This window comes from Pelodiscus sinensis, chromosome 2 (assembly GCF_049634645.1).
Source record: "Pelodiscus sinensis isolate JC-2024 chromosome 2, ASM4963464v1, whole genome shotgun sequence".
Classification (NCBI taxonomy): Eukaryota; Metazoa; Chordata; order Testudines; family Trionychidae; genus Pelodiscus; species Pelodiscus sinensis.
The window spans coordinates 148,375,841-148,402,751 of NC_134712.1; the positions used below are offsets into that span (position 1 = coordinate 148,375,841).

At 42.4% G+C, this 26,911-nt stretch overlaps 1 protein-coding gene across 5 annotated transcripts in view; it reads right to left on the reverse strand.

Moving 5' to 3' along the window:
- Positions 1–26,911, reverse strand: part of PTPN3 (protein tyrosine phosphatase non-receptor type 3) — a 335,183-nt gene that overhangs the window by 48,618 nt on the left and 259,654 nt on the right. For all 5 annotated transcript variants that reach the window (XM_006135940.4, XM_075921606.1, XM_075921609.1 and 2 more), the window contains 7 exons: positions 23,925–24,123; positions 14,293–14,370; positions 13,078–13,134; positions 7,169–7,325; positions 6,046–6,209; positions 1,577–1,667; positions 1,239–1,300 (listed from right to left, as the gene is read on the reverse strand). In XM_006135940.4, coding sequence (XP_006136002.1) covers positions 1,239–1,300; positions 1,577–1,667; positions 6,046–6,209; positions 7,169–7,325; positions 13,078–13,134; positions 14,293–14,370; positions 23,925–24,123 — 808 coding nt within the window. The remainder of the gene's footprint in view (positions 1–1,238; positions 1,301–1,576; positions 1,668–6,045; positions 6,210–7,168; positions 7,326–13,077; positions 13,135–14,292; positions 14,371–23,924; positions 24,124–26,911) is intronic.

Sequence of the window (26,911 nt, forward strand, 5' to 3'; positions counted from 1 at the left end):
TCTTCTTAATTCCTACAAGTCAGCTTCCCTAGAATATTGTTTTTGGGGAATGTCTACATTACTATCAGAAATGTGACTGCACTTTGTACTTTAATCTAGCTAGTTTGCTAAAGACAGCAGGGAAAACATGGCAGCAGAGTCCTTGCACAGGCTGTGCAAGTTGGCCTGGGAACTCTAGAAATGGACTTGGATTTCTGACACTGAAGCCAATATTGCCACAGATTCACTCCTATTTTTAGTGCTTTATTTAGATTAAAGCTAGCGCATATGTGTTTACACAAGATACAAATCCAACCTCTAAATGCAATATAGACATCTTCTAAAATCAAAATATTGTTTAGATAATACGGTGTGCTGCATCGATGGCAAAAACGTGAAAGTATCAATACACAGGGCTTGTAGTGTTTGAGATAAAGTTATAATTTATCAGTGGCTTGGGAAGGTTCTGAACTATCCTTACTCTGCTGAACGCCAACCCATACTCAGATCAGATTGTAGCTCTTGGTATGGAAGCTCTGAAATGCCCTCACAATGAGTAACGCATTAAGGGAGGCCCTCTTGAGACTACACTGAAAAAATGCAGACAAGAACTAGGAAAGACACTCATTCTCTTTTAAAGTGAGTCTACACTTATAGCGAAGCATAGAGCACAGACTCTACACACCGAAAAGGCAGTTATAAATAGCAGTGTAAATGATAAGGCACCATGTAAGAGAGTAGAGTATAACAATCAAGTGTCCTCCACACCTGAATCCCCCAGGGCATATATCTCACACTGCTCTTTACATGCCCAAACTGTGCAGGTCTACACTGCTCTTTTTAACAGTGTATTGTTATGTTGCTTCCCTGGAGCCTCCTCTTGTTAAGAGCCTTTTCTCACCCCAGTGCACTGATTTGGCAACAGGTGCCTGCAATCCTAGATATACATTATTAAACAAATATTAATTATTAAACCTCACAAAATTACTGGTCTTAAAATTTATGCAATATATATGAAACTGTATGACTATTTTTGCTCTTTGAAAATAACCCTTCTGCTAATGCTTTCCATGTGCTTTAGACTTTAGACTAGCAGTATAAATAATTATATTCCTAATGAGCACTTTAAGCTACTTACCGAGAGTTACAATGAACAAAATGTTAGGCTTTTCTGAATTAAATGAAAGAATGAATAAATAACTGTGCTGCTATATTATTCATTTATTTCTGTAATTAATATTTATGCCTGTATAACTTACGTTCACATAATTTGCATTAATGTAATCTTCATTTCCTTGCAATATTATCCGTGTGGCATCATCTGTTAAAAAAAAAAAAGAATTAAATAAATAATTGGATGGCATGTTTTATCATCATCATTTCCTTTCATTAGGTCAAATAACCAAGGAATCACAGGCATTTTGATTACAGGCATGTGAAAAAAGCACAGAAGTGTTTTAGAATATAACATAGATGCACAATCATACAACTCTGATTTTATAATAAATTCAGTAATGGCAAAGTTCATAGTGGTTATATAACATGTAACACATTATACAGAGGATAAAAGAAAATAAACTTTCTATTTAATACTCACAAGGCAGAACATCTTTGTATCGATTTTTGTCCATATTTTGAGCTGTTTTTGCACACGTAACAGCCAGCCCGGGTTTCTTTCTATAAAGTTGCTATAAAACAGATATGAAAGAGGAAACATTTGAAGAATCTGCTTAGCTAAAAAACCACTATATGCACTACACATATCCACATGTAAATGCATATTCTTCTAAAGGAAACTAATGTAAAGTAACTATGCAATGGATTTAAAAAGCCATCTCTTCTTCATTGCCTAAAAAGTTGAAGTGAGGGGCATATTTAAATTCCAAAAATACAAGAACAGAAACTCTATTATTATTGCTAGTCCATCTTCTGTACATGAATGCCTGAAAAAAACCTAATGAAATGTAGGCTATGCAGCACTTTAAAGACTAACAAGATGGTTTATTAGATGATGAGCTTTCGTGGGCCAGATCCACTTCCTCAGATCAAATTGTGGAAGAAAATTGGCATGACCATATATACTAAAGGGATTCAATAAAAAAAAAAGTGAACACACATAAAAAAGACAAATCAAATTTCAGAACAGAGGGGGGATGGGGGGGGGGCCCAACGTCTGTGAGCTAATGATATTAGAGGTGATAATTGGGGAAGCTACTAACACAGCTACATCTCTATTACTAATGAAATGTGTTTGAGTCATTGACTGTTCCCAGCAAGGTCTACTTAAGACAAATATTGCAGAATTTTTGCTAGCAAGAGAGGAAAGAAGATGGCAATAAAAATCAGAACAGAAGAAATTGCTGAAATCTGGCACTTTCCAGAAGGAATGGCAATACAAATTCATGAACACTGACTTACTAATCCAAAACTGCTATTTTCCATGGACTTTAGGGTATTCAAAGTCTACTGCCATTTTAGCTATGTAGCTCAATAGTGGCCTTTCAAAAGCTTACTAGAGGATATTAGTAACATTCCGTTCACGTTAGACTTACATGCAAATGGCATACCACAGGCCTGGGCAAAATACGGCCCGCCAAGCCACCAGGTCTGGCCCACAGACACTGTGGGGAGCCCCAGGCAGACTCCATGTTTGCCTCACCCTACCCACATACCGCTCAAACGTGGCTGTGTGGAGGCTTCACTTTAAAAATAGAGTCCGGAGGGGTGAGGGAAGGCTTTAGGAGCTGCTCCAGCTCCCATTGGCCAGCTTCTGGCCAGAAACTGTCTAATGGGAGCTGCCTGTTTCAATAACAGCCAGCCATGAAGCACAAGGGGCTCATAGTTATTCACAGAGCACACGGCTGCAGCCTGTGTGGGGACGGGGCAGGCAGGGAGGCTGATACAGGAATGGGCTTCTCGCTAATAAGTCTCCTGGCCACAGCCTGCCTCTGGCACCCTAGCCCCTCCCTTCCCCAACCCTCTGCCCCCCACTCCACATACCCAAATCCTCCTCTCCCTCTCCTGCACCCATACCCATGGGAGGGTCATTGTACTTAAATTTAAAAACTGATCTTGTGGTTAAAAAGGTTGGACTGTGCTAGATATTTTCAGTGTGAACAGCATAGATGGGAGGAGGGGGAAAGGAGAGGGAAGAGTCACATGGGAAGAGACATTATTAGTATATGTTTTCAAATATTTGCGGCAATTAACATTTAGGTTCAGCTTTTGGTTTGATCAGATTTGTGCTTTTAGTGCCAGACAAAGGTATTATCAATGTCAAGGCCTTAACTGTGGCGTTTCAGAGTCCCTGCTGGCTTAAACTATACTGGCTGTGTCTAGACTGGCAAGTTTTTCCGCAAAAGCATCTGCTTTTGCAGAAAAACTTGCCAGCTGTCTACACTGGCCACTTGAATTTCTGCAAGAACACTGATGATCTCATGGAAGAAATCAGTGCTTCTTGCGCAAATACTATGCCGCTCCCGTTTGGGCAAAAGTCCTTTTGTGCAAAAGGGCCAGTGTAGACACCTCAGATTTGTTTTGCTCAAAAAAGCCCCGACAGCAAAAAAATGTTGTGCAAAAGCACATCTGGATTGGCACGGACGCTTTTCCGCAAAAAGTGCTTTTGCGGAAAAGCGTCCGTGCCAATCTAGATGCTCTTTTCCGCAAATGCTTTTAACGGAAAACTTTTCTGTAAAAAGCATTTTCAGATAATCATGCCAGTCTAGACGTAGCCTACTATGTTTAAGTCCATTCACAAGACAGAATTTCTAAGCATAGCAGGTAGAAGTATAGCTACACAGGTCAGTGAAAGACTCTGGTGGGAGGCAGCTGAGGAAGAGTTTGGCAGTGGGGAATTTTGAAGACTTTCCCCTCTGCTGTAGTCCTTCCTTATCTGCAGCAGGGAAAAGATCTAATGGTGGGGAGCTGCCAGAATCTTTCCCTGTGGTGGGGAAAGTTTTCCACAGCTGGGAGGCAGTGGGTCACACAGCACAAATAGCACTGGAGATGGGATGGCACAGCTTGGGTGAAGAGAGCCACAAACAGTAAAATGCACTTTGTTAACCCATCTATACCTTTTAGGCCTATCTGAACTCTGGCAACCTAAGCTGTGCTTCATTATCCCAAAAGGGATAAAGAAATACTATGAACAGATCTAAAATGATGAAGGGACGGCAAGAAACTTGAAATCCTTTGAGAAAACTACAAACATTGCATATAAAATCTCTTGAACTGCAAGGTAATTTGTACCTAAATGTTGTGATCTCCAGGTTTCTTCATCACTTTGGTGATGCTGATTGATAGTCTGGGAGGAATTTAATTTACTTTTAAAAACTGAGGTATTTATTGATTTCACTATGAATATAAACAATACAATCGGCATGGCAGCCCCTATTTTACTCACTGCTTATATTAAATTGAGCTTCTTTTATGCTATTCCCATAGTTCAAGTTCTCATTGTGTTGCATATTTTTATATCAGCAAAGGAACTAAATCAAAAAAATTGTCACGTGTTGAGCATGAGGTTTTGGCACCTGGGTATGGGAAGGAAAGCAATTTGAGGTTGTGAGATAAGCACACTGGCTGAATGATTCGGTTAACAATCAATAATAAAATAGTTAAATTTTATAGATAAATGTACACCTTTAGGTTTCACAATTAACAACATATTCAGATGCATGGGGCAGTTAACATTTCTTGGTATTATTGTTTAAGACCCTCTGCAGACTCAGAAAATCATTGCAGCATTAGTTACAATCTGTTCACATTTGTAAAGCTAATTTCATAACCAGAAGGAATAAAAATAGCTTTTAAAAATGCAATCTTAGATCCCAGAGCATAATTCAGGAATAGGACCCAAACCATTAGGTATTTTATGCAATAGGTCAAACCCCACACTTTAGCAGAAATTAGTCACCACAAAATCTTTTTGCTATGGATAGGAACAAAAGGAGTTAAACAAAATTTCAGCAGTTGGGGTGTGAGGGCGGGGAAGGAACATACCTCTGCTCTTTAAACTTCAGGATGCAGAGTGGGCTAGTCTGTATCTGGGGATTAATGGGTCTCATGAATTGGAGGGAAAAAGAGGCCCTTATAAATCACTATAGAGGATAGTTTAAGGCCCTGAGAACAAGAGTAACTCAGAGACCGAGGTTAGGCCACTGAATAACCTTGCCACAAGAAAAGCACTGAAGAACAACTGAAGAACAGAGAAGTACAACCAAAATGACTAGGAGTGAGGAACAGCTTCCATATGAGGCGAGATTAAAAAGATTGGGACTGGGCAATTTAGAAAAGAAGAGGCTAAAGGGGGCTGGGTTAGTTGAACCCTAGTATGACTTTTCTTAACTTTATTCCTAATTCCCTGGTTTAATCAGCAATTTTATTTGTGGGGTTTTTAAAACAGACATTGCCAATCACATACATATCACATACATACATGAATTTAACCAAGCAACAGCTCTGTGAAATATAGGAGTGACTATGTGATTTGCCCCAGGTTATACAAGCAGTATGTGTGAGTGAGAAAGAGAACTCAGATTGTTCCTGATTGAGAAGATTCTTCCTCTAACACAGAAACTTACATTCCACAGAGAAAAAAGCCAGGAAGGAATAAGCTTCTGTTGTTACTCCTGTAAAGCACAGCAAATGTAGGGAAAGAGGAAACGATAAGCTGTTGCCTGCATTCACAAACCATAATCCTGCATTTTCATTATGTAACATGGGAACCTCTGTCAAGTTCAGACTGGTCTGACTTTTGTCAGAAAACTTGATTTTTGGCATGAACAGAATTCATAAAATTAAGATAAACTGGTGGTTGAACTAAAAACTTTAAACAGCAATTTTTCTCTCAGTATTTCATGCAAAAGAGCAATAACTCACTCTTCTCTAAGATGGCTGAGTGTGTAAGAGTAAGTATGAGAGAGAGAAGAGGATGTATTCAGCCTGTTGAGATGGTGTCGAAAGGGAGAGAGAAGTGTCCAAATGCCTTAGACAAAAGCAGGCAGCATTGATGGTAACTGAATTTAACTTAATTGAACTGTAAAGTTAATGTTTAATGTTACCTACCTCGAACTGAATGAGTACAGTCCCACTTTCTAGCCCTTTCTCCAGTTGTTCCATGGATTTCTCCAGTGTGTCACCGTACTCTGAATATGTGGGAAGAATGGATTCTAGAAAATTCTGGGAATCTGTTTCATCTTCTGGCTTTGTCTCGACCAAGGGCTTGACAACTGAAATACATACAGGAAAATTTAGACTTTACTTGCATCCAGTATCAAACTGTACACTAAAATCTACCCAAGTACAAACATGGACATTTTCAGTCCCTCTTGATGCTGCAAGTTAGGGTCAGAGACATCTAAATAAATCTGGCTATTGTTTTACACATGCTGACCAATCCCTGTTCTACACAAATCAGCAGAAATGGCAGGTGTTCAACATCTTTGAAAAGTGAGACCAATGACTTAGATGTCTAAATATGTGTAAGAGCATAACTTTAGGCATATAGGTTTCAAAAGTTTAATCTACTGATTCACCAGCAGCCTTACTGTGTACATTGTTGGGTAGGCAAATAGATCAACCACCACCATCACAGGAAAACCCCCATGAATTTCACCTATTGAAATTTAGAACAAAATTTATAAATATGCCCATTTCAAGAATGAGAAAACGAGTCTTCTAGATTTGTTGTAAATTACATTTTCACTCTAGGTTTGGCTGGAGAGAATTTAGTGTTATTTGCACATCTGTCGATGAAAATGTAGAAGATGGTATTTTTAAAATGTTTATCAAAATGGTATTTGGGCAAGGAACTATCATACCATCACAAAAAAATTAACTGCTGACATTTTATTTAACATTATTATTGTTTAATATTCTCAAAATATTCACTCATTTGGGTCATTGCTCTTTCCTTTGATTAAAACCTCACCAAAACTGCAGCTCTGTGATGCAGAAAAACATTATTCTAAGTAGATGTGATCCTCACTTGAATGTATAAGGCTGCTGGTGCAAACATTTGTGTTCGTAATCAAGAAGAGATGTTCTCAAATGCTACCACTCTATTTCAGTACAGACCCATTCAGAGTATAACTCTTGATTATGAATATATTAAAGCAAATTGCAAGAGGAAAAAGCCACAATTTAGAGGCATGACAGTTTCAGTTACATTTTCAAACAGTGAAGTTACCTTTCCGCCTGACCAGAAGTGCAAGTTCCCTTGTGTGCAACTCTCTGCTGGCTTTTATAAACATTACTACTTGATCATGAGTATGCTCTGAGATGTCTCGACCATTGATTAACACTATCTGATCACCTTCATTCAGTTTTGGAATACATTTATCAGCCTGATTCACAATCAAAAAAAAAATATGTCAGTTTATACAACACCTTCAGTAGAACATTTCTAATCTCAGGGAGATTGAACTCATTATGCAGTAAAGACAAAATTCTGCTCTGGCAAAGTCTTACCCTCTGTATCAGAAGCTATATCAGAGGATTCTGATCTCAAGTTGACCTAAGTGGTTTCAGAATGAAGATGAAAGAACCAGTTAACCCAGCCTATTAACAGCTATATAAAAGTTTCTAATACTTTGCCATCTATATTACCAAGCAGCAATTATGAATATGTTTTATACATCTGAGTTTTGCAATCTTTGGAAACATGGACTAACACATAAAATAGCAGAGCAATTAAAATAGCAAAGAATAGGAGTAAGTTTACATTTTTATTGGGTAAAAATTCTTTATAATATAACTCCATCATCATATATGGAAATGAAAGATGAATATTAAAAACTATGTATGAGGGCTGTTCCCATATTACAGATAATTGGTTTTACTAAACTATAAATACAACTGATGATTTATGTATTTTTTGTTAGATTCACACAAGCTGCTTCTTGTTCTAAAAGGGGAGAACTGATCAAATGCCACCCAGGGAATTAGCAGCTTCATTCCTGCCTCTCCATTAACAATTTTCCACTAGCAGCAAATCATCTTCCTGCCCCTGAAGCAACAGAGGGTGGCAGGATTTAGGTGTGCCATGCATGAGGTGAATGCTCCCTGTTTGTGTAGAGATCTGCTAGACTCTTCCCTGTACTGGACTGAGCACGGGGCTTTGGAATTTCTCCTCAGTTCTTCACGAGTGCTCTTTAGGAAACAAGAGATGAGTCTAAAACAAGGCTGTTTTAGCCAAGATCTTAACAGCCAAAATCATTCTCGGAGAGGTCTGCTAAGATCAGAGGAAAATCATTCATGTTTGCTTGTCCCTAGCAAAAACAGATATTCTATTCTGGAGACACCCAGCAGCAATAAACTGAAGCCTACCTGTACAGGAGATCTGCCCCTCCTTTCAACCTACCCTTAATTGCTCCCCCATCTATACCTATGTGTGTTACAGAGCTTCACTAATCAATATCTGTTCACCTGATGATGTTTGTGCTATCAAAAAACAGGAACATGAACAAGCTGTCCTGATTAGCACTTGCCTCCTTGCCCTGGTTTGCATGTTTCAGGCAGAGAGGTGAACATCTAGAATGAGTGAGGAAGAGAAGTGGGCTAATGGAAGACATTAACGGGCAAATGTAAAACAGCAAAGAAAAAAATCTTAAAGGACGGTCACAACATTTAGTGACCATTATTTGAGTTCCCAGGCTATAGCAATTCCTTGAGAAAGTCTCTACTACATTGTACAATTTCAGAAAGCAGGATTTCAGAATGCTATTCCTGTGAATGTTTATCTTACTACTTTGATATTACCTTTTGTCATATATGTTAAAAAGTTACACCTTGGGGCAGCCAGTAGATTTTCAAGAACTTATCTAGATTCAGAGGGAAAGGTTTCAAAATCATGTAGAATCTCAAGGTTACTTGCACCTTAGGAATGGGGGTTATTTGTAGCTCTGAATAAAAGGTACAGGCTACAGTTGGGAGGGCTGGAGTTGCAGCTTCAGGATGTGTGTTGGGATGTCAGGTTCTGAGGGGAAGGATTGGGACTTCTGACTCTTATGGGCAGCAAGGCTCCAGGAAGGGGGCCCTGGGCTTTTGTCCCACAGGGAGCACCAGGGTTCAGGATTTTAAATGGGAGCCGGGGGACCACTGGGACTCTGTCCTGTGGCTCCATTCCCAAGTTCAATCCTCTGGGTGGATGCTAGGGCTCTCCACAACTCCATTCTCAGTTTCAGCAGGCAGGAGTAATGGGGGTTCTGGGAATTAGCAACAGGAGGAATGCTGGGGATGAAACGGGTGCTCCCCTTCTAGCTAAGGCCTTGAGCCCCAGTGGCTAAAGTTGGGAGTGGAGCTGAAGTGCTGAGCTGATCTAAAGCCCTGAACTTTGGAATTCCTGAGGCTCAAAACCCCTGAGCCACCTCCACTCCAGCTCCCTGGAGTCATGACTTCTCTGCCCCGGGCTGCAGCCCCACCTCCCACCACGGTTGAAACCTGAACTTCAGCACCCCCTGTGGGGCTTAAGCTGGGAGCAAAGCTGTGATCAAAAAGCCCTGAGCCCCACAGCTCTGAGGCTAAGAAGCCCCAAAGCCTCCCTCCCAGCCCAGAGTCCTGACCTCCCCCCTCCCTGCAACTGTAGCCCTAATCCCCACAGCTGAAGCCCTGAGCCTTTGTGCCCCCTGTGAGGCTTAAGCCTTGAGGCCCCAGCACCCCTCTCTCCCGGTCTAAAGAACTGAACCCCGGTGCTCCCAAAGGTCAGAAACCGTGAGCCTCTGCCCCACCCATAGACCTCATCCCACTCCCACTATGGCTGTGTCCAGACTCAGGGGTTTTTTCAGGAAAAGTAGCCTTTTTCCGAAAAAACTTCACCTGCGTCTAGACTGCAGCCGCGTTCTTTCGAAATTAAATCGAAAGAACGCGGCTTTTCTTTCGACGGCGGTAAACCTCATTTCACGAGGAAGAACGCCTTCTTTCGAAAGTGCTTCTTTCAAAAGAAGGCATTCCTGAATGTAAATAGGGCTTCTTCGAAAGAGAGCATCCAGACTCACTGGGTGCTTTCTTTCGAAAAAGCGGCTTGCTCTTTCGAAAGTTCCGCGTGCAGTCTAGACGCTCTCTTTCGAAAGAGCCTCTTTCGAAAGAGGCTTGCAGTCTAGACATAGCCTATGCGACTGCAAATCCCCTGTGGCTGAAGCCCAGAGTGCTTTGGCTGTAGCCCCAAGGCAGTACAGTATTTGCTTCTTTTTTTCTTCTTCTTCTTCTTCTTCTTTTAATGCTGCTGTCTGTTTTATTACCTCTGGCAATATTATTACCTCAGGGCATCCAGTTAATTCTGTAACTCTGGCATTAGTCTCTTTGTTCAGCAAGGCCACATCTTCACTAGAAATGCTGCAGTGGAACATCTGCAGTGCTGCAGCTGCACTACTGTGGTGATTCAGTGTGGATACTCACTACAATGATTCTAGGAGCACTCTCATCACTGAAGTTAATCCATATCCCTGAGAGGCAGTTGAATGGAAAAATTCTTCTAACATCTACCTAACGCTATCTACACTGGGGGTAAGGCTGTCTTACTGACTGGATTTTTCCACACTCCGAGTCAGGTAGCTGGGTCAACCTACATTTTTAGCCCAGATCGGGCTTAATCAAGTGAGTCAAACAAGAAAGCAGAGTGTGGGATTGAGAGGCAGCAACATCTTACAGTGATTAACAGTTTGCCTGGAAGTTAACATTCTTCTTTATCAGTCACCAAGAATGTTAGCTGTTAGTCAGCTACTTACCAAGGAATCCACATTGTAGACAGAGAAAAAGGTAGTTAGGACAGGAATTAATCCTTTTGTGCAATATATTATACATCCCTTTTCTAGAGATCAAACTTTTCAATACAGTTGTGCTACTTGCTTTTCATCCAGTTTAAGATGTGAAGGTTTGGCATAATGCCAAGCACTTCTTTTTGGTCCTAAAAATTCCCCATACTGTTTTCAATCTAAGGTTCAATCAATTATAATTATAATGGCTTCCTCATTGTCCTACTAGGACATGAAACTATTAACTTTTAACCAAGTAGTACTTTTAAATGTCACCTATGTTTTATTGCAGTTCCATTTCTTCTTTCTTGCATTCTCTGTCTCCATAAGTGGCTAGATGGATCTTTCTTCACTAGAGCCACAAAAATTAACCTACCCCCAGATATTCTTAAATGTGTATTATTCCTTAACTAGAGGTAAATTGCTTTAAATTATACTTTCAATTACTTAGGGTCTAAAAGGGAAAACATCTGATTTATTTGGTTGTATGTGTTTTGTTCAAGTAATTCCAGAACCTCTTCTGGGAAGAGAAGAAAGTGACTTGCACAATCTGGAAAAATTAATGTAGGAATATACCATGTAATTCCCTAGAGGTGAAACATACCAATAATGATTCATTCAGGAGCAAATTAAATAAGTAGCAAAAAGGATGAAAAAGTTATAACATTAAGAGTTTCTAGTTTTGTAGACACAATAGCCTACAAATGCTCTGCACCCTACATTAAAAATGAATGTTTGAGTTTCAGCAACATCATCTTTTTAAGCAACCAGAAACTGATGCACTTTACTTTCTATGGAAAATAGTAAGATGATCATTAATCTTGCAGTACAGTAGAATCTCAGAGTTATGAACACAAGTTATGAACTGATTGGCCAACCACATACCTCATATGGAACTGGAAATATACTATCAGGCGGCAGCAAAGTCAAAAAACAGAAACAAAAAAAGCAAATACAATACAGTAGTGTTTTAAATGTAAACCACTACATAACAGTTAAAAATATTTGTTAAGGAATCTGTTTTTGTGCTTGTTTCATTTAAATTAAGATGGTTAAAAGTAGCATTTTTCTTCCGAATAATAAAGATTCAAAGCTGTATTAAGTCAAAAATTGTAAATGTGTGAAAGAACAACCGTTGTGTTTTGCTCAGTTATGAACAGCCTTCATTTCCAAAGTGTTTGTAACTCTGAGGTTCTGACATACTTTCACAAAATGCACAAGGCATCAAGTTACCATGTATAGCTACCTCTATGCCATAAAACAGGGCTACTCAACTTTGGAAGCCCCAAGGGTCACAATGATACGCACAGCACATGCAGAGGGCTGCAACTTAAGTGTGGTTGCATATACGTGCAAATATATATGCAAACAGCTTATTTCACACTGACGGGGGGCATAAATACAAAGCACTTCCCACAATGCCCCAGCGCTCGCAGCACCTCCTCCGTGGGGGCTAGAAAGGCCGACACCCTGTACCCATCTGTTCTAACCAGCCCATCCACTTGCATCTTTCAATGCTCACCCTACCTGGAAGACGCCTAGCTATTGTGGAGCATGTTGCCGTTGGAGGCCATGTTCAAAGGATCCCACCTGTGGGCTGTGTGTTGAGCCCTGTGTAAACCCAATTGCCCCGCGGGCCGCAAACAAACGGGCCACGTGTTGAGTAGCCCTGCCATAAAACAAACAAAACTGCATAAGAGGTTTCCAAACTGTGCTTCCTTATCCTTTTTCACTTGGTTGATGGTCTGTCTGGACAGCACTAACTGGTCACATGGTGCTGGCTCCTCTGTTTCCAGTTCATCCATTTCTCTAATACAACTACAGATTCATTAAATTGTATAATTCTACTTATTTATGAAAGCTGGAAAAAAAGCGACCATAGCTGATACCTATCTCTATCATCATGTCAAAGCTCTGTAACATGGGTCATACAATCACAGTTGGAGCAAGATGTGACACACAAGTCAATTTCTCTATCATGTCTATTCTGTACTATAAAAAATTTAGAGAGTCCTTGCATTATACTCTGGTCTAATTACAATGAAACTTTGCAGTCTATAAACTACAGCATAAACCACACAGAATTCGTATAAAATTAGAATCGATATATCTCTATTTGTTACACAAGTCTGGAAAAATATACTTTGAAGTATGTGCCCAAAATAAAAACTCAAAATAAAATGGCATTTGTCCTCCATACTTGATTTAGATGATGTATCTATTGTAATAGTAATAAAAAAGACATTTCAGCTATCTGTTACAACATATTCGAAGTGTACAGACACTGGAAAAACAGTGGGTTTGCTATGGAGCCATACACTGAGTAACTATATAAGGGTTTACTTACAGATGATCCTGGAGTTATTCTTGAAACTACCAAAGGCATTTTTTGATCAACACCACCCTATAAGATGTTAAATAAACAGTGATTATAAATACATCATTACAATGAATGTTACGCAGTGCATTATACCACACATAGCCTATATTTTGTTCCTACGTGAATATAAACATTTATGCTTTGCTCTCATTGAGCTTGACCCTACAAAGTGCTCAGTACTCATGTTTTAACTGCTGTGCTGAACTGGGACCAGAGAACTCAGTATCTTCCAGGATCTAACTGTAAATCTCAAACCAACCACACTTCTTTATTCCTTTTATATTTTACACAACACTGAAGTCTAATGTACATAAAACATGTCTTCTTCAGGGGGTCATGAATGAAAACGAGAATCTAACAATGCCCATGAATAAGTGACAGGGATCAGATGCCAGAACAGGGGCCTGGGTTCTCATTTTTACTATGTAACATTCAAGCAGTGTAACAGGGCCTAAAAATGGACATTAATCAGAAATTACAGAAGCTGCTACCACATCTCCTTCCCTAATTCCTTAATTTACTAGTTTTCACCTTTGTAATAATTGGTTCACCACTGGTGTACACACACCATTAACACATTTTGTTTATCCTAAAACAAGAAGGGCCTAGTTTTCAAAAAATGATCTCCTGAAGTTAGGCTCCATACTTCACTTGTAGGCATCTGAATAAATGATCAGTTTTTCAGATGTATTGGGCATATAGCAATGTCTACTAAAGACATCAGAAGCAATTGGATGCTTACTATAGCCAATGAGGTGGGTATTTTGGTGCCTATGGAGGTGATTTAGGAACTTAATCTTAAGCATCTATTTCTGAAAAAATCTTGGCTAGAGTTTATAACACTTTAAAAAATGCTAGGAGGACAGCAACAGATCATCATATTCAGGGCTCGACAAATAATACCATCTACTCGCCCATGGCGAGTAGATTGTAACCCGGAAGAGTCGGGTTCGGGCGATCTGCACATGTGCAGGGCGATCTGCGCATGCACAGATCGCCGGACAGCGCGGCTGGAGAGCAGGGCTCGCCGCGGTTCGGTGACCCCTGATCATATCCCTTAAACTCTTACCTCTGATGCAAACATGGACATTAAATATGGAAAACAATACGGATTTGATCAGCTAAAACAAGAGTTATTTAACTACATTTCATGTTCATAAGATTTTAAGCTTCCTGTTTTACCTTCACATTAAATCCAAATTTCCCATCTTCATCCGGAGTGATTCGGACCAAAAGCAAATCTCCATCAATTACTTCATTCTGCAACATATTCAAAAGGATCTTCTAGCTTGCCTATTTCATAACCCAATATAATGGCAAAACAGAACACAATATTTCCTATACAGATTAGCCCATATTAGAAAAAGAAAAAAGTAAACATGGTAAAAATAAAGAACAGTTAGGATTATATAGTACATAAAAATTGTTTGTGTTTTCCTGTTTATTATACTAGAAGAGGCAGAGATCATCATAGTTAATGATGCATAATGTTGAACATAATTTTCAGAAATTGTCACCTCCTCAATGCCTGATCCCTGCCAAAGAGGACTTTTTGTTAAGTTTCAGACAAAACAAGGCATTGTTGATTTCAAGGACTATGAAAAAGAAACATCTTTTTTAAAAAAAGCATGCTTGGAACCTTTCTGAGTGTCTGACGCTTGAGAGGTAAAAATTGGGATTGAAATACTCTTCATTGAGAGTTAGCTCACTTTATATATCCTCAGCCGAATTAGCTGTGACTAAACTAAATTATTAGCCTCTAGCGGCAGGGCTGTTGATGTCCCTGCCATAGCCTCATCTGGGGAGAATGAGGAGGAAAGCGTAGAGAGTGGGCCCTGATTACTCCCCTAAGTGTCCAGGGGAGTCACATGGCACCCAGTATTGCTGTCTCTCTGCCTCCACAGTAGCGGTGCTGAGGCTGCTGGAGCCAAGGTCTCCAGAGCTGAAGTTTCCAGTGCTGAGGTTGCTGTTGTCAGTGCTGCAGGCAAAGGTAGGGGAGTCATTGCCAGTGCCTATGGTGACTGTGGAGGGACAAAGGATGCTGACATCATTGAAGTGGATCTGGATCTCAACCTCTGGCTCTGTCCCTGGCTCTGATGGTAAGTCCAGGGCACCCATAAGGGCCTCTGAGTCAAAGGTTGCCACTGGGTGGCCACAGTGCCCAATAGGGCTGACAGTCACACTGGAACCTGGACCTTCTGCTCCTGGTCTATTGGAGTGATAGGATTCCACCTCCAACTATGAGGTCGCTGAGAAAGAGGACCATGGAAAAGTGGTGCTTCACACTGCTAGTGAGCAGTGCCAAGGTTTAGGGAATCAATGCAGCTCCCCCATGAGGATGGACCATGCTGGGGAAAGGCATGTCAGAGATGGAGATTGGCATGACATCATTGCTGGCTTGCGCCTTGATGGAATCGGGGACTGGGCAGTCACTGGCAACTTCTCTGTGAGGAGGAGAGTGCCATGAAACATATAAGGCCCTGCACCACCTCGAACTCCTCTGCAATAGAGAAGAGCTGCAGTTCTCCTGCATGTTGTCTGGATAGTGGTGATACCCCAGACTCAACTGGATGCTTGAGGTGGCAGGAGTCAGAGAGACACTGGGAGGTGGCAGGGCCAAGGTGACATGGCCTGGTTCAAGTCTCTCTCCCGTAGGCTTCTTGGGCTTGGTAGGGGAAAGCGATCAAACTATGGCCTTTGCTTCTTCTTGAGCACTGGGGACTGAGACTGGTGCCTCATAGATGGCTGTCTATAGACAGAGCCATGGCAGAGCAGAGACTCCTTGGCACTGGCTCTCACATCATTGGTGCCAGCGTGCTCCACACTCATGAGCAGATGCTGTGCATAAGTGTCTGGCAGACTCTGAGTCCAGCTGCGGTCAGAGTGCAGCATCCGTGAGGAGGATCTTGAGCCTTTGCTCCCAGACTTTTAAGGTCTTAGGGGAAAACACTTTACAAATCCTGAACATCTCCTGGTGGCTCGCTTGGGGACACTTCAAAACAGGAAGCGTGAGAGTTGATCTTAAGCATAAATTTGCCATATATCTCACAGAATTTAAACCCCAGGGGATTGAGGCATACCCCACTGGCAGGGGAGCATTGGTATGGAGAGCCTGCTGAAAGGAAACTTACAACTTAACTTCTAATACTGCTACTACTAAACTATTAAGTACCAACCACAAATACTGAAGAAGGAGACTGCTAAAAAATGCACTTGCCAAGGCAAAATCAACGTGGTGTTCCAGCTAGCAGTCACTGCCAGTAAAAAAGAAATGGGAGGGAGTGTGGTGGATCAGCAAAGCTCTATATTGAACACCATGAATGCATGACTTAAGGGGGTGCCCAGGCCTATCTGACCAATGATGTAAGATGAAAAATCTTGCAGCTGCCATTCACATGCTCGCACACAAACCTAATTGGAATTGACATAAACAAGCAGTTGAAGAATTTCCATGATAAGAAACATCATTGTTTTATTTCAATTCAAAATGTTGATATAACCAGCAATTTGGAGCCCATTTATTTTAAAAAAAAATAGCTCTATATACATCTCTCCATTCAACTGATTCAGCAGATTGAAATCTTTAAGGAAAGCAAGCACAGGGTGCTAGCTTCAGACACTATTAAAAATATTACGTGAATTGCCAATATCCTCACAGCAAAAAGCACAGAAAATGCAAATTTGTGTGAATAACTTGCACACATTTGACTATATTTACATAAAACTTTTTAGAACTAAGGAAAGAGATACACAGTCAAAGAAACAAACAAGGAAAAGAAAGGCAAAGAAAAGGGGGAGAAAGGAAGAGGGAATGGGAAATCTCATCATTTGATTTTTTTTCCCCTCTTCACTTGCCCACATCAACATTTCATTCCTTCACCCCAAGAAATAGGAGGTCACTTCACCACCGATAACATTTCATTGCAATTATCCTCTTCTTTGCCCTGAAACATTTCAATTTAATCTTCTTCCAATACCATTTCACTCTCCCCAGAACGGGGTTTAATTTTAGTTAGTCTCTCGTCCATCTCTGCATTCCATACCATACCCCAGGCATATGTATTCTACTCAGTGACCAGGGAGAGCGTGGCCAGGAACAGCTAACAGGAGAGTTTGGAGGGAGTTTTCCAGGTAAAAGAGGAGTAAAAACGGGACCCTTGTGGTAAGTGGCTGTCTGGAGTGTATGTTTGTGTGTGGGGGAGTTACTTGCAGTGTGCTGAGCTTGTGTTTGTCTGTTTGCTTTGTTTGTTGAAGGAGCTTCTAAAAGGTTTGAAATCTAGAAGCCTCTGTTAATTGGCTGAGCCTCAGTCAGGGGGAGGGGCTACCAGAGCTATATAAGCCTGTGACTCAGCGACCAGGAACAGCTAACAGGAGAGTTTGGAGAGGGGGAGTTTAGAGGGCACTAGTGTAGGGATAACATATCAATGTATTGAAAATGATTCCCCCAAATGGAAGTGACTCCCCATAATTTGTTCCCCACAACTTAAAGTGTTTAGATTTATTATTAATTCTTATTCTTATTATTAGTAGTTAAGATTGTTAAATGTTTAGATTTATAATTATTATTGCCCCTTTAGAATATAATGTATTAGGTCATGTAACTTAGAACTGTTAAGAATATAATCCTATGTAGCCAGAAACAGCCCCCCCCCCCCCCTCCCCCCGTGTCCCAGGGCATGCTCAAGCTCCTGCAAGGGGCTGCTTGAAATTGACATTGCAGAGATACATTGTAACAATGCATTGTCAAGCCACTAACTCTGCTATGGGAGCCAAGCCCTGTAATTGACTAAGGGCATTGTTACATAATTGATGCCTGTTCTCTTTAAAACATTGTAACTTTACTCAGCACTCAGAGAATGTTTTAAGCAATACCACCCAGAAACTTTTGTAACTACAACTTTTATTATTATACAAAATACTGTATGGGAAACATTAATTAGGGAATGTATGTGAGAGAGAGAGTGCTTGGACGATGAATGAATGGTTCTGAGAGGTGCCAGCCTGAGAATACAGCAACAAAGGGCTGAAGAAGGCGTCAGGTGCCACTGCAACCAAAAGGTGTCAAGTGGAGAAAACCAAGTACTGGAGGTCCACCCAATGAGATCACTGAAGAGCACCTGGCAGCCACCCTGAAGACATCAGCATGATGCAGCAATTTCCATAGACTAGCATAGGAAAAAATTCCTATGAGAACTGTACTAAAAAACTATGGAATCAGAGTCCAAGGTTCTGCTGCCAGCCCACCAGGAGCTTCAGATACGCATCTGATCAGGACTTCGCTCCCCACTACCATCACTTATGTACAGAGTACCTGGCCAGTATTCTATCACAATCAACTTCCAGGCTGGTAACTATACACAGAACTATACACAGAATGAACGGATGTATGAATGAATGTTTATAAGTGTATAAGGGTTAAGTAGTGATAGGAATAAGTAGTTAAACAACGTTGTTTGCTTCTATCTTTTCTTTATTTTTTATTATTATCTTTACAATAAATGTGGCTTTTTGCCTTACCCCCCCTCATAAGATCCTCCTTCTTTTATTAGTACAACACTAGTGACTTGTGACCTTCTTTAAAACAAAACTCTTAAGAATAATCTATATTCCAGAGGTTTAAAAAGAATCCCAGTTTATACTTAAACTTATTCATTAGAAAAATGGAGACAGAAGCCCAGCAGCAGAGTGGGGGCTATCCTGCTTATTGTGTCGAGTGTAACATGTATGATTACCTGCCCTGTGGGTGGGTGGCGTATGTGTGCACCTGTTGCAAGGAGCTCCTGACCCTCAAAGATCGAATTCGGGCTTTGGAGGCCAGGGTGGCTGAACTGGAGGAGTTAAGGGAGGTAGAGAGCTATGTTGATGAGACTTTCCAGGACACTGTAGTACAGTCCCACCTCCAGTCTGAGAGCCCTAGTGCTCTTAAGGAGGATGAAAGTCTCAAGGGAACAGAGCATTGAATGGGAGCAGAGGGAAACCATCCTGTAGTTAGGACCCTCCTCCCAGAGGATGTTGCGGTATCCTCTCGCACTGAGGATACCTCTGAGGGGGAGGGAATGCCAGTTAGGAAGAGGCAGGTGTTAGTACTGGGTGATTCGATCATTACAAACATAGATAATTGGGTTTGTGATGACCGGGAGAACCGTATGGTCACTTGCCTGCCTGGTGCAAAGGTTGCGGATCTCTCGAGGCATCTAGACAGACTTATGTGTAGTGCTGGGGAGGAGCCGGTGGTCGTGGTACATGTAGGTACCAATGACATAGGGAAGGGTAGGAGAGATGTCCTGGAGGCCAAATTTAGGCTGCTCGGAAAGAGACTGAAATCCAGGACCTCCATGGTGGCATTCTCGGAAATGCTTCCAGTTCCACGTACAGGGCCAGGTAGGCAGGCAGAGCTTCAGAGTCTCAATGCGTGGATGAGACAATGGTGTAGGGAAGAGGGGTTTAGATTTATTAGGAACTGGGGACACTTTTGGGAGAGGGGGAGCCTATACAGGAAGGATGGGCTCCACCTAAACCAGGGTGGAACCAGACTGCTGGCACTAAACATTAAAAAGGCCGTAGAGCAGTTTTTAAACTAAGAGATGGGGGAAAGACGATTGGTGCAGAGATGCACGTAAATCGGAGGGAGACTTCTCTTAGAGGAGAATCCATTGATAAGAGATTCTCTAAGCTGTAGTCAGAAAGAGAGGAGGGGAGAGGGCAAATCATGGGCCAGAGCAGACAAACAACCGCATATAAAGGAATCCAATGCATCAGGGAAGGGAAGACAAATAAGCAGTGGCAAATTTTTAAAGTGCTTCTACACAAATGCTAGGAGTCTGACTAATAAGATGGGTGAACTAGAGTACCTCGTATTAAATGAGGAGATTGACATAATAGGCATCACTGAAACCTGGTGGAATGAGGAAAATCTGTGGGAAACAATCATACCAGGATATAAAATATATAGAAAGGATAGAGCAGGCAGGCTGGGTGGTGGAGTGGCACTGTATGTGAAAGATAATGTAGAATCAAATGAAATAAAAATATTAAGTGAATCAACGTGTTCAACAGAATCGCTATGGATAGTAATTCCATGCTCCAATAATAAGAAATTAGCAGTAGGGATATATTACCGACCACCTGACCAGGACAGCGATACTGACATTGAAATGCTGAGGGAGATTAGAGAGGCTACCAAAATAAAGAACTCTGTAATAATGGTGGATTTTAATTACCCCCATATCGACTGGATACATGTCACCTCAGGAAGAGAAGCAGAGATAAAATTTCTCAATGGCTTAAATGACTGCTTCTTGGAGCATCTGGTGCAGGAACCCACAAGGGGAGAGGCAATTCTCGATTTAGTCCTGAGTGGAGCTCAGGATCAGGTCCAGGATATAACCGTTACAGGACCACTTGGGAATACTGACCATAATATAACAGCATTCAACATTCCTGTGGTGGGAACACCACCTCAGCAGTCCAGCACCCTGGCATTTAATTTCAAAAAGGGGAATTACACAAAAATGAGGAGGTTTCTTAAACAGAAATTAAAAGGCACAGTGACTAGAGCCTAATCCCTTCAAGGTGCATGGAAACTTTTTAAAGACACCATAGTAGAGGCCCAACTTAAATGTATACCCCCAATTAAAAAACATAGCAAGAGAGCTAAAAAAGAGTCACCGTGGCTTAACCATCATGTAAAAGAAGCAGTGAGGGACAAAAAGGCATCTTTTAAGAAGTGGAAGTCCAATCCTAGTGAGATAAATAGAAAGGAACAAAAACACTGTCAAATCAAGTGTAAAAATGTAATAAGAAAAGCAAAAAAAGATTTTGAGGAACAGCTAGCCAAAAACTCAAAAAGAAATAACAAAATGTTTTTTAAGTACATTAGAAGCAGGATGCCTGCTAAAAAACCTGTGGGTCCCCTAGATGATCGAGCTACAAAAGGAGCAATCAAGGACAATAAAGCCATTGCAGAGAAACTAAATGATTTCTTCGCTTCAGTCTTCATGGCTGAGGACGTTGGGGAGATTCCTGAATCTGCACCATCCTTTGTGGGTGATGAATCTGAGGAACTGTCCCGGATTGAAGTGTCATTAGAGAAGGTTTTGGAACAAATAGAAAAACTTAATGTTAACAAATCTCCGGGACCGGATGGCATTCATCCAAGGGTTCTAAAAGAACTCAAATGGGAAATTGCTGAGCTATTATCTGTGGTTTGTAACCTATCCTTTAAATTGGCTTCCGTACCTAATGACTGGAAGGTAGCCAACGTGACACCAATATTTAAAAAGGGCTCCAGAGGCGATCCTGGCAATTACAGACCGGTAAGTCTAACTTCAGTACCGGGCAAATTAGTCAAAACAATAGTAAAGAATAAAATTGTGAAGCATGTAGAAGAACATAATTTGTGGGACAAAAGTCAACATGGTTTCTATAAAGGGAAATCCTGTCTTACTAATCTGTTAGAGTTCTTTGTAGGGGTTAACAAACATGCGGACAAGGGGGATCCGGTAGATATAGTATACTTAGATTTTCAGAAAGCCTTTGACAAGGTCCCTCACCAAAGGCTCTTGTGTAAATTACATGGCCATGGGATAAGAGGGAAAGTCCTTTCTTAGATTGAAAACTGGTTAAAAGACAGGAAACAAAGGGTAGGAATAAATGGTAAATTTTCAGATTGGAGAGGGGTAACTAGTGGTGTACCCCAAAGGTCAGTCCTGGGACCAATCCTTTTCAACTTATTCATAAATGATCTGGAGAAAGGGGTAAGCAGTGAGGTGGTAAAGTTTGCAGACGATACAAAACTGTTTAGGATAGTCAAGACAGAAGCAGACTGTGAGGGACTCCAAGACGACCTCACCAAACTGAGTGATTGGGCAACAAAATGGCAAATGAAATTTAATGTGGATAAGTGTAAAGTAATGCACATCGGGAAAAATAACCCCAACTATACGTACAGTATCATGGGGGCTAATTTGGCTACGACAAATCAAGAAAGAGATCTTGGAGTTATTGTGGACAGTTCTCTGAAAACTTCCACACAGTGTGCAGCGGCGGTCAAAAAGGCAAATAGGATGCTAGGAATTATTAGGAAAGGGATAGAAAATAAGACCCAGAATATCTTACTGCCCCTGTATAAAACTATGGTACGCCCACATCTTGAATAGTGTGTACAGATGTGGTCTCCTCACCTCAAAAAAGATATTTTGGCCTTGGAAAGGGTTCAGAAAAGGGCAACTAAAATGATAAGGGGTTTGGAACGGGTCCCATATGAGGAGAGGGTAAAGCGACTGGGACTTTTCAGTTTAGAAAAGAGGAGACTGAGGGGGGATATGATAGAGGTATATAAAATGATGAGTGGTGTGGAGAGGGCCGATTAAGAAAAGTTATTTATTAGTTCCCTAAATAGAAGAACTAGAGGACACCAAACGAAATTAATGGGGAGCAGGTTTAAAACTAATAAAGTTCTTCTTCACACAGCATGTAGTCAACCTGTGGAACTCCTTGCCAGAGGAGGCTGTGAAGGCTAGGACTATAATAGAGTTTAAAGAGAAGCTGGATAAATTCATGGAGGTTAGGTCCATAAAAGGCTATTAGCCAGGGGATAAAATGGTGTCCTTTGCCTCTGTTTGTCAGAGGCTGGAGAGGGATGGCAGGAGACAAATCACTTGATCATTGTCTTCGGTCCACCCTCTCTGGGGCACCTGGTGCTGGCCACTGTTGGTAGACAGGATACTGGGCTAAATGGACCTTTGGTCTGACCCAATATGGCCGTTCTTATGTACCCCTCTCCCACACCCTACTTCCTACAAGTAGTTTCATTTGGCAGCTCCCTGAATAGGAGGAAAAAGGGTGCAAATAGCATTCAGGAAAACAGAAGGGGAGGGGTAGGTTGTTAGAACTGTGGGAGACTTATGAGGCTGGAAAGGAGGAGCAATAAGGAGATTTGAGATTCGTTGTGATGCTTGGGAATAATCACCACAACACTTGAGTTGGTGGTAGTCAGGAAGATGGAGGACTCTTGGCAGCAGCCTTCTCTGGAGAGTGTGGGGAAAAAGAGTTAGAGAGAATATGAGGTAAGGGGAGCCAGAGTGATAGGCAGGTGCTGCCTTGTTATACTGAAAGGCAGGGCTGTCCATTGGAATGTATAAGAGCTCTGACTGGAGGCAAAAGGCAAACAACTGCACAGGAATTTCCCCTTACATTAGGGGTAATTGCTGAAAGTGGGTCTGAAAATGCGGAGACTATGGAAAGCCCACAGAGCTGGAAGACTTGCCTGCCAGACTGGTTACCGTTTTCCTCTTTGGTAAATGTAAACCTTAATAGACCACACTTACTCTTACAGATTGAAACTCTCTAAACTGGGACTCTCTGGTCTAGCAACATCCATGGTCCTGGACCAGAGAGTCCTAGTAAAGGGCTAGTGCTTGGGAGCCCAACGCATGGCAGTGAGTCTTCCTGGCTGGGCAGTGGGAGCCCGATGCATGGTAGTGGGGCTGCCCATTAGGACAGCAGGAGCCTGGCAGGACAGTGGGGGCCAGCGACAGGGGGACCCAGCAGAGAGGCCGGCAGTCAGGCCGGGGTGGGAGGGGGGGGCAGTGGCAGGAGGGCCAGAAATGACCTTCTCTGATCCAGCAAAACTCCTCACCCAGGGCCTGTCAGGCCTCAAGGGTGCTGGACCACAGAAGTCCAATCTGTATTAGTGCGTGCCATTAAGCTTGTATATTTTGCAACAATATTATGAATGTTTTGTCTCACAGACTAGATACACTTTTATACTAGACCTCCATTTTCATTTAACTCAGCCTTGTTAAACAACTTACCTTATCACAGTAGTACTGACTGGAATCTTCTGTTAAGCTCCTTTTCGTAATGTTGTCATATGTTTCTAAAAACTGTTTGTCCACCCCATCCAATGGATGAGAGCCTGCTAAGTTACCAACTCCATTGGGAAACTGGGACAAGGTAACGGGTGAGGTATGAGTCAGACAGTTCTGTGTTGGACTATTTTCCAATACATTCCTTCAATAAAAGGAAAAGATAAAATACATTAAAAAGGTACTGATATTCATGTGTTTGTACTCAACATACAGTAGTAATTACAAACACAATGTGAATTTATGATAGCAGAAAGCTAGTTTGAGTGTGACTTTCTGTTAAACAATAGACTATTCTATTGTAAGTGTTGTAATATCTATGTTTTTACTTGGATTGTCTTCAAATATGTTGTGTCTCATGGAGGTTGGGGATAGAGTGATTTGGTCCAAATGTGGGGTCATTTGAACATGGAATACATGAGCAATTAACTGTTCTTCAGAAAATTCCAATGCATGTTTATTAAAGCATTTTTTAAAACTTTTTTTCATACATCTGGGGCTCAAACTACAGTTACAATACTCCTGAAACTGATCTAGACTACTTGGCATTCACCGGAGCTTCCGGGAAAGCAATACAGGCAGTCCCCGGGTTACATACAAGATAGGGACTGTAGGTTTGTTCTTAAGTTGAATCTGTATAAGTCGGAACTGGCATCCAGATTCAGACACTGCTGAAACTGACCGCCAGTTCTGACTTACATACAGAATCAACTTAAGAACCCCAAGCTCCCCAAGTCAGCTGCTGCTGAAACTGATCAGCAGCTGATTCCAGGAAGCCCCGGGCAGAGCAACTCTGCCTGGGGCTTCCTGTAGTCAGCGCTGGTCAGTTTCAGCAGAAGCTGACTTGGGGACGCCTGGGGCAGAGCAGCTGGGGTGCTGCTGGGTTGCTCCAGTAGCGCCGCTCCTGGGTGCTACTGGACCAACCTATCAGCACCCCATCAGCTCTGCCCCAGGCATCCTGATTCAGCCGCTGCTGAAACTGACCAGCAGCGGCTGAATCAGGACCTGGGGCAGAGCAGCTGGGGTGCTGCCGGGTTGGTCCAGTAGTGCCCAGAGCAGGCGCTGCAGGACCAATCGGCAGCACCCCAGCTGCTCTGCCCCAGAGTCCGAAACAAAAGCCTGGTCTGCTGGGGGGAGGGGGGGAGCACACTAGCTGCGCCCCCCCCCCCCCCCCCCAGCAGACCAGGGACACGGGGAGCAGAGCCTCTGATGGCAAAGCCTCAGAGGGAGGGACCCCGCCGCGGCTGCGGCTTCAGTCCGGGAGCCTGTGGTCTGCTGGGGACGGTCCCCAGCAGACCACAGGCTCCCGGACTGAAGCCGCAGCCGCGGGGGGGGTCCCGCGCCTCTGAGGCTTTGCCAGAGCAAAGCCTCAGAGGCGCGGGGAACCGCCGCTGCTGCCGCTTCAATCTGGGTGCCTGTGGTGTGCTGGGGACCGTCCCCAGCAGACCACAGGCACCCAGATTCAAGCGGCAGCAGCGGCGGTTCCCCGCGCCTCTGAGGCTTTGCTCTGGCAAAGCCTCAGAAACGCGGGAACCCGCCCGGTGCCCCTGGTCTGCTGGAGACGGTCTCCAGCAGACCAGGGGCACCGGAGCAGCTTACGAACGGGGCTTTCTCGCCCCGACTTCCGGGGCGAGAAAGCCCCGTTCGTAAGTGCGGATCCGACGTAAGTCGGATCCGCGTAAGTCGGGGACTGCCTGTACTGAAAATACTGAAGAAGTTAAGGGTAAAGATTAGAGAGGTTTCATCTCTGTTCCACATCCCTAATTCTGCTCCCCCTTTAACACTGAGGAAAGGCAAGCAGCTGGAAATGAGCGTATCAGTAAAAATGGTACATTATACAGCACTGAGATAGTTGGACTGCTTACATTCAGCACAGAACACCTCATTGGCTACGTCTAGACTGCATCCCTCTGTCGACAGAGGGATGCAAATCAAGCACATCGAAATTGCTAATGAAGCAGGGATTTAAATATCCCATGCTTCATTAGCATAAACATGGCCACCGCTTTTTTTTTTCTTTTCGAAAAAGCTCTGTTTAAAAAAAAAGGGGGTGGCCATGTTTATGCTAATGAAGCGCAGGATATTTAAATCCCTGCTTCATTAGCAATTTTGACGTGCCTAATTTACACCTCTCTGTCGACAGAGGGATGCAGTCTAGACACAGCCATTAAGATTAATGAGCCACTTCACAACGCTCTTAAGGGATGTCTACACAGCAACATTATTTCGAAATAACTAGCATTATTTTTAAATAACTTAGTCTGCGTCTGCACAGCAAGCAGTTATTTTGAAATAATGTCAACCTGGAGGACTTCTTACTCCAACTCCTGCTCCCTCATTGTACAAGGAGTAATGGGAAGTCGGAGGAAGAGCGCTCTATTTCAAAACAAGTGCTGTGCAGATGCTCCCAATTTTGAAATGAGCTACTCAATTGCCGTAGCTCAATTTGCGTAGCTTATTCCGCAGTAAGCTCTGCTGTGTAGATGCACCACGTGTCCTATGCTGTAGATAAATATGTATTGTTCCTTTCCCATACAGTAGGCCCAGGCCTGAAGTTGTGGACTTAGCAACAATGAGGATGGAATGCATATATGAATATAAGAGGAAGGGGTCAGTAGTGGGCATGACAAGGTCATCATTGGAGGAGATGGAACAGTGTTGGACCGGGGCGAGGGATTCTGGGCAGCGGGGAAGAATTTAGGAGCAATTCAAGAGTTGCTGAAGCAGTGCAGGAAAGAGTGGGATTCAAAGGAAAGCTGTGCAGTAGGTAATATTGGTGGCTTTGAACTCTGTCCCTCAAAATCCTCTTTCATCCGTTTTCCCCTTGCAATGTTTGTTTTTAAAAAATATGTTCCCCACTGACTCAATGGTAGTCCTTGCAAGGTTCCTGAATTGTCTCCCCAATTCTACAGCCTGTGCTTCTCACTCCAATA